This window comes from Capsicum annuum, chromosome 1, assembly GCF_002878395.1.
Source record: "Capsicum annuum cultivar UCD-10X-F1 chromosome 1, UCD10Xv1.1, whole genome shotgun sequence".
Classification (NCBI taxonomy): domain Eukaryota; kingdom Viridiplantae; phylum Streptophyta; class Magnoliopsida; order Solanales; family Solanaceae; genus Capsicum; species Capsicum annuum.
In genome coordinates this window covers 179,038,923-179,050,708 of record NC_061111.1, presented here as the reverse complement: position 1 = coordinate 179,050,708, position 11,786 = coordinate 179,038,923, and the positions used below count along the sequence as shown (strand labels likewise).

Genomic DNA, 11,786 nt, shown 5'->3' with positions numbered 1-11,786 from the left:
TTCAGAGGGGTAATAGGACCCCCTTTAAGTTGAGTTATGTCTTAGCTATTTTGGATATAGTTCGGGAGTAATAGGGTACTCTCTCCGTCCCAAATTATCTTTCCCAAATTGAGATAACAAATTGATTAAGAAAAGTAATTAATAACACCCTATTAAATAAGGTTTACATTTTAATTTGAAGAAAAAGTAATTAATGTAAAAGGTAAAATATGAGAAAAAATTGTTCCTTCTTAATTAATAAAAAAAATAAATAAAATAAAAAATTAAATTAGGAAATTTGGCAAGAAAAAAAGAAGTAAAATGGAGGAGAAGGTTTGAAATTTAAAGGGGAAAAGAGGTGTACAAGGCGTCAGTCTTATCGCCATTGGTTTATGTTTTATGTGTAATCTTCTCCAACCACTATAATACCCCTACCAATCATGTGCTCATTCACCACCAACAACAACAAACACAAAACACCAATCTTAGAAAAACCCAAAAATTGAACCAAACCCTAGCCTAACCCCCCATTTAACCTTCTTTTCTTGTTACCCATTTTGTGTTCTACTTAAGGGGACTAAAGAAAATATTATCGGTTGTCACCATGGACACAAAGACTTATGGTGTTCCGCTTTCAACAACACAAGGGAGCCCACCTGCAACAGGTATTAGAGCTCCTCTTACTATTGATGATTCTTCTGACTTTGAATACTCTCTTTCAGCTAATGGACAAAACAACAGTAGCAGTTATTATGGTAGTAGTAGTGACGCTGAAGGAGGCTTTGTTAGTGGTGACGATGACTTTGACACTGCTTCTGAAAGGCCATTTGCGTCTGACCCAGATGACCAAAATCTTGAAAAAACTCATTTTAGACCATTTGTGAAAAGCCCAGAAGAAGTTGTTGAACGAGGTAGTAGTAGTAGTGGTGTAGGGGATTATTATGATGACTCTAGGTCTTTTTTAACTGACCTGTATGCCGAAAACATTGATGGATATAGTGATAGACCTTTCGTTGTGCATAGGGAAAATGATGAATATAGTGATGGGGAACATGAGCTAGATACAGGGAAATCCATGGAGGGGTCGGATAAAGATAGTTCCGATGAGGGAACTAGAGTTCTTGATGGTGCAACTCGAGGCATACCAATTGCACCATTGTCCTGGGACAGTGAAGGTGATGAATACTTGAGCACTGGTGTTCAAGAAGACAATGATGTTTCAGGTGTTTTTAGAATTCCAAATGCAGTGGTGTTGGAGAGGTTAGATAGTGCTCCCAAAGTTAGAATATCTGATGTTTCGGAGGATGAATGGGAGTCTGAGAATGTGATACAATCTGAGATGGTAGAGGACTTGATCAGTAAAGAAGAGAATAAAGCTGAAATTGGCACTGTTCAGAATTTCATAACGGAGGGTGGTGAGGCCAATGATACTTTTGAAGGACGAAAAGTTGTGCTTCAGGTTGCAAGTAATGAATCTACTTTGTTGGGACAGGAGTTGGATAAGGATGAAAAGCTTTTAGCAGAAGAAAGTGAAATTCTTGATAGTAGCTTAGAGGCAAAAAGTGCAGATTCGTTTCGTGATGTTAAGCCTTCTGATACTGCTTACATCAGTCCAAGGGAGGAAAATGGAGTATCAAAGTTTGGAGCTGATGAATTGAACTCTAGAAACAGCGGCACCTTACTTACTGGATCTTCTGGGGACAGTCAGAAATCAGAAAGTAAGGAGGGTGAGATTTATCAAGGTAGTGATTGTCAGGATAGCGAAACTGAAAGCTTGGAGTGCACTGAAATTTCAGTACTGCCACCACCTGAAGAGCAAGTATATTCTAGTGCAAGCTCTTCATCAGATGTAACTTGGTCCTCCACAGTTGAAGGTGATCAACCTAAGATATCAGATGAAACACAACACACAGAGGCTTGTTTAAATCCAGATGTAGAAATCAACTGCAAAGACATTGATCCAGTCAAATTGTTCAAAAATGAAGAAGTTCCATTCTTACATGAAAATGATGAAAGTTTGAACTTTGATGGATCAGGTGGTATGAAACTTATCATTGGTCAGATGGACCAACAAATAGCCACTGCCAACTATGACGGAGAGGTTTCTCAAGGTCATTTACCAAAGGTTGATGGTGAGATTGTGACAGACTCAGATGAACAGGTAGATACAGACGAAGAAAGTGAAGAGAATGAGATGTTTGATGCAGAAGCACTGGCTGCACTGCTGAGGGCTGCTGCCGGTGTTGGACCTGAAGGAAGAAATATTACTATTCCATCGGCTGATGGTACACGGGTTTTTACACTGGAGCTTCCTAATAGCTCGGGATCCACATTTCACTCGTCTAGACCTCCTCAACTAACCAATGCAGATAAGTTTCCCTTAACTGAGAGTAAGGCTGAAGGTATATCAGAAGGAATTTTGAGTGATGAAGAAAAGAAAAAGCTTGAGAAATTACAACAGTTAAGGGTAAAATTTTTGCGTCTCATCCACATGCTAAACCGGTCTCCTGAAGATTCCATAGCTGCACAGGTCTTATACTGGTTAGCTCGCACTGCAGGGAAATCAGCCTCTCAAGCATGGAGCCTTGACTCCGCCCAGAAGGTAGCTTTGGAGTTAGAAGCAGAGGATACAGACAGTTCGAATTTTTCTCTGAATATCCTGGTTATTGGTAAAACAGGAGTTGGTAAGAGTGCAACAATAAACTCTATCTTTGGCGAAGCCAGATCAATGGTAGATGCATTTGTACCTGCCACAACCAAAGTGAAGGAGATAAGTGGGCAACTGGATGGAGTTACATTGAACATCTTGGATACTCCTGGTTTCAGATCTTCCCTGCCGGAGCAATCCATTAACCGGAGAACTTTGCTGTCCATAAAGAAATATATGAAGAAATACAGGCCTGATGTAGTCCTCTATGTTGACCGCATTGACACACAGTCTAGATATCTCGGTGATCTACCTTTGTTGAAGTCCATCAGCAGTTATCTTGGTCCATCAATATGGCGTAATGCCATAGTTACCCTGACACATGCTGCTTCAAGTCCTCCAGATGGACCCTCAGGATATCCTGTAAGCTATGAAATGTTTGTTGCTCAGTGCTCCCGTACCATTCAACAGTTGATTGACCACTCCATAGGTGATCCACATATGAGGAATGCTGGGCTGATGACTCGTCCATTTTGTCTTGTTGAAAACCACCCAGTCGGTCCAAAGAATGACAAAGGAGAAATATTGCTCCCAAATGGAGAAAATTGGAGATCACAGCTACTGCTTCTGTGTTACTCGATAAAGATTTTATCGGAAGTAGATTCCATCTTGAAAGATCATGATCTTCATGACCACAGAAAGCTTTTTGGCTTCCCCATGCATTCACTTCCTTTACCGTACTTTTTATCTTCACTGTTACAATCAAACGTTCACCCTAAAGTCTCTAACAATCAAGTTGGTGAGGATATGGACTCAGATATTGAGCTGGCATATTCATCTGATACCAACCAAGAAGTTGAAGATTATGATGACCTTCCACCTTTCAAACCTTTGAGGAAATCTCAAGTTGCAAAGCTAAGCAAGGAGCAAAAAAGAGCATATTTTGATGAGTATGATTACCGTGTGAAGCTGCTTCAAAAGAAACAATGGAGGGAGGAGTTGAAAAAGATTTGGGACATGAAGAAGAAAGGCAAGGCAGAGATGGGTGATTACACGGAAGAAGGCAATGACCAGGAAACAGGGAGCCAAGCAGGAGTAGCAATCCCTTTACCCGACATGGTGCTCCCAAATTCGTTTGATGGGGACAATCCCACTTATAGATACCGGTCTTTAGAACCTTCGTCTCACCTTCTTGCTAGGCCTGTTTTGGACTCCCAGGGTTGGGACCACGATTGTGGATATGATGGTGTGAGCATTGAGGATCACCTTGCCATTGCAGGTCAGTTTCCTGCAGCAATAGGTCTTCAGCTCACAAAGGACAAGAAAGAGTTCAGCATCCACTTGGATTCATCTGTTTCAGCAAAGACGGGGGAAAAGGGATCAACTATGGTAGGGTTCGACATTCAAACTGTAGGAAAGCAGCTTGCGTACATTTTGAAAGGAGAAACAAAAGTGAAAAATCTGAAAACAAATAAAACAGCTGCGGGGATATCCATTACTTTCTTGGGTGACAATTTAGTGACGGGATTGAAATTAGAGGACCAATTTGCCATTGGTAAACAGTTAGTTGTGGTGGGAAGTACTGGCTCCATCAGGTCTCAGGGTAATGCAGCATATGGAGCCAACTTAGAGTTGCGTCTGAGAGAGAAAGATTACCCTATTGGCCAGGATCAAAGTTCACTTGGTCTTTCTTTGATGAAATGGAGAAATGACATCATATGGGGATGCAATCTGCAGTCTCAGTTCTCTGTGGGAAGGAATTCCAAGATTGCTGTTAGGGCCGGATTAAACAGCAAGAAAAGCGGGCAAATCACAGTTAGGACAAGCACCTCAGATCAACTGCAGATTGCTATTTTAGGACTTCTGCCAATTGCTAGAGCGATAATGATGACCCTTTTTCCGCAGACAAGTGAAAAGAGGTTAATGTAGTAGTTGTATCTTAGACAAATGCTAGTTGCACCTCCATTTTTGATGTTTTTAGTCGTAGTTATCTTGTATTTGTCCATTCAATCTCTGAAGTTCTCAATAGGAATACTTGCTTCCAAATCATGAGTTGTACTATACTTGCGGTACCTGTTTGCAAATGTTGTGGTATATTGTGTTCAGATTGAGTTGTTGCGTCTGACCTACATACGTTAGGAGGAAGCCTGTGTGTGATCCAAAGGCTAACGGCGAGGGCATATTCTTCGACAGCGTACAATTAGATGGTGGAAAAATATAAGCAATTTTCCGAAGTACGTGAATAAATTTGATCCTATTCCATATGAAGCATAAATGTCAATGGGATGACCAAAGACAATTAAAATGCTTCATATACGTTACATTCATATGAAAATTTCTCCAAATCTGTACATTTTTGTGGAAAGTTTAGCAGATAGTACTATTTTCGACAAATATCCCCTTATCCAAAAGTAAACTCCAGTTGTGTACATGTTTTCATTGAAAAACTTTTCCGGAGAAATAAGAAAAAATCCTCGACTTCTCAATTCTGTGCGACATAAGAACGACAGTGAACCAAGACATGAAGAAGTGAAACACAAAAAACATCTTTCTGAGGCCTCGGGTGGTGAAAAATGAATAATCCTAAGAAATAGCTTGAACTAAGAGAAAGTGAAGTAATACGTTCCACCAACATGGGTTGTGGCATGATTGGGGTACCTTCACCTTTAACCAGAGCTCTCGAGTTTACACCGTAGATATGAAAAAAAAAAATCATACTTTGAGATTTTCTTGAATTCTGAGTCGTATAGTAAAAATCCTATTGCAAGAACCAGCTAAAAATATTCTCTAAACTACTTTTATTCTTCGGGTATTTTAAAGGGGAAGGACGTGGGCTGACCACTTAAAAAAAAATGGCTCACAATTTGAAAATGTGGACAATTGGAGCCAGTCGCCCCAATTTATTTTCGTTTTTTAGCCATTTGACCCAATTTGACACATACAGTCTCTATACTCAATTGATACACTTTTATACCACATTGATACACTTTTATATCACATTGATACACTTTTATATAATTATTGTATAAAATATGTATTTGTATTTGGTATCAAAGATTCATGTATTTGATATCAAATATTGTATTTCATTGATAAAAAAGAAGAGCAACAATTACAATATTATAAAATCGTATTTGATTGTTAGAAAAATTACACCAATTAGAAGAATAGCTTCTTCTTTTTTTAAAATGGAGTTGCGAAAAAAACAGTGGAAAAAAAGACAGATTTTTTAGAAAAAGAAGGCAACAATGAATTTTTTAAAAAAGTGTAGCAGCAATTTAAAAAAAGTAGCTAAAAGCAAAAAATAAAACATGAAGGCAGTAGGAAAAAATGGCCTAAATGGCTATATTTTGGAAATTCAAAATCAATGGCCACTCGACAACAATTCTTTTAGCCGAGTTACTATTCTTGTCCATTCCTTTATTATAAAGAGGAAAAGACAAAAATAACACCTAAAACTAAAATAATTTCATAAAAGTAGCACCTAAATTTAAAAACCTCGTAAATAGCCACTCGTGACTCGCGTATGCTTCACTACATATAATCGAAAAATACAAAAACATCAAAATATAACTTTACCTTCTTTCCTTTTCATTCACAAATTCCTTTCCAATCAAACTCCTAATTCTCCGCTCATTACCTTTTCTGATACTCATCTTTACCTTTTATATTCAACAAACTTTTATATAAATCTCTAAAATTCTGCATCGAATTAGCTTCATATAGTTTTTTGCATTGTAAATTTGTTCAAAATTGATACAAAATAATAGCTACAACTTCTGTTTTAGTACCAATAATGATCAAATATGGAGGTGAATGGATATCTGAGGTTGAATTTTAGAATTTCATCATCAATGGAGTTTTGTTCAATTCAGACTTTACCTACAATGTATTTGTTGCTGAATTGTATAAGCAGTTAAGTATAGATTCACCTAAAGGTTTGTTGGACATCAAATACATTATCACGACTGGGTCAATGCCTATATACAATGACATGAGTGTAAAATTGTATATAGAGATGAAGAAAAAAAGTCTTGATATCAATGAGTATCCACTGTGTATAACACTCGTCCCTGTCGAAGTTATAGCTGGTGAATTATCAAATACTATACAGATTCATCACATTCCTATTGAAGAAAATCACTTTTCTGGCATTGAAGAAGATTTTTCTGAGGAACACTTGGAAGATAAGCCAAAGCCTATAATAATGGATCCTCTTCATTGGGATGTTGAAGAAAGACAATTGTATTGGGATAAAAATACAATAACTAGCGTAATGAAGCATTATGAAATCCGGCATAGATTTCAATTTAAGGTCAATAGATAATCAACATCAAGGTATGACTCTACACAAAAACTGTATCGATTTAATATATATACTATATCAATTTGGTAGACAAACTGTAGATGTACAAACTGAACAAAAACATGCACAAATTTTTCTCTATTTATTTGAAAAGGTGTATGAATGTACTATATGTACTATATGAATTTCGCATAGCAACTGTATATGCTTCACAGATTTCCTCTTTAAAAAGTGTATTTATGTGGTATATATACTGTATGAATGTAGTATAAAAGTGTATCAATCTAGTATAAAAGAGTATCAATTGAGTATCAATGTGGTATTTATGTGGTATATATATTGTATGAATGTGGTATTAAAGTGTATCAATCTAGTATAAAAGAGTATCAATTGAGTATCAATGTGGTATTTATGTGGTATATATACTGTATGAATGTTGTATTAAAGTGTATCAATCAAGTATAAAAGAGTATCAATTGAGTATCAATGTGGTATTTATGTGGTATATATACTATATATGCATGCATAGGTTCCTCTTCTCTCTTGTTATAAAAGTGTATCAATACGGTATAAAATAGTATCATTTAGATATAGGAACATCATGTACATGCATAGGATCCCCTCGCTCTTTTTTTAAAAAGTGTATCAATTCAGTATAAAAGTATATCAATGTGGTATAAAAGTGATATAAAACACTATCACTTGGGTATAGAAACAGTATGTGCATGCATAGCTTCCCCTTTCTCTATTTTTAAAAAAATTGTATCAATGTGGAATAAAAGAGTATCAATTGAGTATAGAGACTCTATATGCATGCATAGGTTCCCCTTCTCTTTTTTGAAAAAAGTGTATCAATATGGTATAAAAGTGTATAAATCTGATATAAAATAGTATCAATTGGTTATTGATACTCATATGCAAGGATGTGAGCTGTTTGTTATGTAATCGACTAAAATTCAATAATTCTTTTTATTTTTCATCAAATAAATGACATTTTTATCTCATTTGCAAGTAAGAAACCTACATTATCTCATTATAAAAGACTTCTTATCTAGTAAGAAAATAGAATGCATCAAAAACTTTGAATCAAGAAGGTCAAAAATGGATTTGCCCTGCTTACTGCTTGTGATACCTTTGCGGAGTTTTATCTACAAAGGGCTTAAAAAGATAGATGTTGGGTGGGCTACTAAGGATTTTGTTTCCAACAAGGACGTAACGGATCATAGTGTGTGAATAAAAAGGTATAACATTGGTTTTGGCCCATTGGTCGGCTAAGGTTTGATTGGTAGCGATGTTATTAGTGAGTTCATTTAGGATCATGACTGAAACTTGAAGGTCGGTGCCTTTAAAAGATTTAAAGAGTTCTGGATTTGCATTATAGATTTTGAATCTTTTGGCTTTGAAACCTTTGATTAAGTCAACTGATTTTGTTGGTATAGTGAAGTTGTTCCCAAGTTGTCTGTAGCATATTCCAACCTAAATGAGATTTCTGCACCTAAAATTTATAATAAGTAGTAGAACCGAGTGAGCTACTGTAAGTAAAATATTCAAATAGAACTAACATTGTTTTGTATAAATGTATTAATACAGGTACTATCTGCAATGCGCGAATGAAAAATATCAATGGAGTTTTCGATCTTCAAGTCAAAAACAGTCAGAGGTCTTCATGGTGACAAGATTCTTTGATGTTCACACCTGTGAAATTATGGATAGAATGCTTTCACAATGTCATGCTACTTCATTAACCATTGATAAAATGGTAAAGAGCAAGTATCTAAATTTGAAATCATCATTCACTCCTGCAGAGATCGTGGATGAAATGAGAAACATTCATGGGATTAGAATGAGCTACAAAAAAGCATACAGAGCAAAAGAAAAGACAATTGAACTAGTCAGAGGTTCCCTGCGTGAAGCATATGCTAAACTTCCAGCTTACTTATATATGGTAAATACAATCAATCCAGGCCCATATACAAGGCTACACAAGACAGAGGACAATCACTTTCTGTATGCTTTTGTCGCATTGAATGCATCAATTAAAGGATGAGAATATTACATGCCAACAATAGTTGTTGATGGTACTTTTCTTAAATTAGCATACCAGGGGACCATGTTTCGTGCTAGCGTGCATGATGCAGCAGGTTAGTTTAATGATTTTTCTCAGATACTTTCTTAAAAGACGTAGAAATTCAGCTTTTTAACACAATTACAAATTACAAAAGCTTAATATTCATTATTCATACAAGTCTAAGATGTTTGAGTTTTTTCACTTGCATAATCAGGGAAAATTCTATCATTAGCATATTCTATTGTGGATTCTGAAAATGATGCTTTATGGAAATGATTTCTTAGTATGTTTAAAGTAGCATATGGTGAAAAAGAAAATATATCCATAGTATCTGATCGGCATAAAAGTATATTAAAGACTGCTGCAAAGGTATATCTAAATACAACTCATTGTATATGCATCTATCATCTATGGAACAACATCAAAGAAAATTTCAAGAGGAATCAGAAGTAGCTAAAGAGAATCTTTTTTGCAATGGCTCGAACTTACATAAAGGCAGATTTTGATCGATTAATGGAAGATGCAGACAAAATCGATGAGAGATTGAGGCCTTACCTGTATGAAATTGGTTATGAAAATGGTCCATAGCACATTTAAATGTCAATAAATCCATAGTGATGACTTTGAATATTGCAGAGTCGCTAAATTCAATAAATAGAGAGGCAAGAGAACTGCGAGTAAAAAAACTGCTACAATTCATGATGGAATTGGTAATGAAATGGAATAATGAAAATAGAATAAGTGCACAAACAATATTTACTGAATTAGGAAACAAGTACAACACAATAATGAGGGAAGATATCATTTTATCAGATAAAATGAAGGTAAAAAAACTGTGTTGTTATTTGTATTTCATACTGACTAAAATATGGTATGGTACAGTTTCTTAATGTTTTGTTGTATATTACAGGTAATCGCTTCTACCAATCATGTGTATGTTGTGATTGATGAAACTCAAAAGCGAAGCATTGTGTGTAAGCATGAAAAAAGTGTAGCTGCCTATAATTTCAGGTTGATGGAATCCCATGTCCCCATGCTATAGCAGTATTGATTTATACTCATATGAATGTACAGTCCTACTGTGCAGCTTATTACACAAAGAAAAACTACTTGAAAGCCTATGAATTTCCAGTTATTCCACTTCCTGATTAAATAATGTGGCACATTCTAACAGAAGTTTCGGATATCATAGTACTCCCATCAATCTGAAAGTCGAGATCAGGCAGTCTAAGGAATAACAATCGAGGAAAAAGCACTGTACACTACATGTATAAACAGAAAGTATCATGTGGACGGTGTGAAAAAGTTAAACACAATCAAAGAACCTACACAAATGCCCCAACAAAAATTTAATAAGACCTTCTTATAGTTCCTCTTTTATTTTTTCAAATAGGCTAGTTCATTCTAGATTGCAAAACATATTACAGGAGTTGATTTTACATTTTAAGCTGAAATGTGAAAAGTTGGATACTTTTACATGAAATGTAATATATGATGCCTAAGACTACTTTTATGCTTCCTAGTTTAATTCCTAATGAAATATTTCGACATTATATGGATTTCAACTTCTACTTTTCATTGTCTTTATGATATATTTTTGATGAATTTATTCAGTAGTATGATGTGTATATATATAAGTCCATACGCGAGTTTCATACAATACATACGTTTGAGCGCAATCTGTACAATATATAGTACTATTTAAATGACATCATATACAGGTGATATGTATGTATCCAGGAAGAAAATGTTTCTCCTATTGTTGTTTATCATAGCATGACTATAATGACAATCATGCTATATATTCTTCTACAGGGTACATTTAGTTCATGGTATATAGGTATCAAATTCTGCACGCATATATAAGTATAAAAATCAATACATACTTATACCAAAAGAAAACAATATCAACATTCTAATAAAAAATAAAAGTTTTAAAAATCATATAATCATCAATATGAATCAATATAGATTCTTCAAAAAATAGAAATAAAAACTAAGCAAGTGTATCCCATTAAAAACACCAGGTAAACATTTCCAATAGTACATCAAAAACTTCAAATATGTCAACAACTACATTTGCAAGTTATCCTAAACTATTGTTGCTTTGGAAGATTCATTATTCTTTTTCAGTCTTTCAGTAGATTCATCGTCGCTGATTACATACTGCCTTTGTTTTATCTTTCCATATTGCCACAGTAATACACCATATCGGCTCTGTATGCTATCAATATCATCTATACTGGCAGGAATTTGAACGTCTTTAATCATGTACTCTGCAAAAGCAGTTACAAAAACACCACAGTCCTTGCAACATATTTCCAAATGAGTATAATAATCAAAAAGAAAAAAAGTGAAATACTAGCAACGGAATTAGATTTTTAGTACTAATTTAAGTGTTCTTTTGAGTGGGCAATCCATCAACCATTCGAATATCAAACGAGTCAGCAGCTGCAATTCCATCACTTCTTTTGTCCCCAAAATCAATAGAAGAAAGGAAGTATGGTATCAATTCTGAATATGCTTAAACAACTTTCTCAACAACACGTCTATGCCGTGCACCACACATTGAATTATAAACATAAATACATTGATCTTTAAAAGACAGACGAGCCAAAATCCAGTGAAAATTTTCAGAAATATTTATCAGGAATAAAACATTATCAACAGAATACCACGACACATTACCTCTTATAACAAATCCGAGGATATACTCAACAATTTCATTGTCCTCTTTAATAACCGCAACATCTTTCCTCTTACCCAAAAACTTTGTATACAAACTT

General features: G+C 35.2%; 1 protein-coding gene across 1 annotated transcript; it reads left to right on the top strand.

The window, feature by feature from the left end:
* The first annotated feature begins 327 nt into the window (after positions 1–327).
* LOC107842322 (translocase of chloroplast 159, chloroplastic) lies at positions 328–4,672 on the top strand. Its single transcript, XM_016686092.2, has one exon. It carries the CDS (start codon positions 584–586, stop codon positions 4,553–4,555), a length of 3,972 nt encoding a protein of 1,323 aa, XP_016541578.2. The 5' UTR covers positions 328–583; the 3' UTR covers positions 4,556–4,672.
* The last annotated feature ends 7,114 nt before the right edge of the window (positions 4,673–11,786 follow it).

Bases quoted from the DNA above. Each gene is read 5' to 3' on its own strand.
- LOC107842322 (XM_016686092.2), top strand. From the start codon at position 584: ATGGACACAAAGACTTATGGTGTTCCGCTTTCAACAACACAAGGGAGC.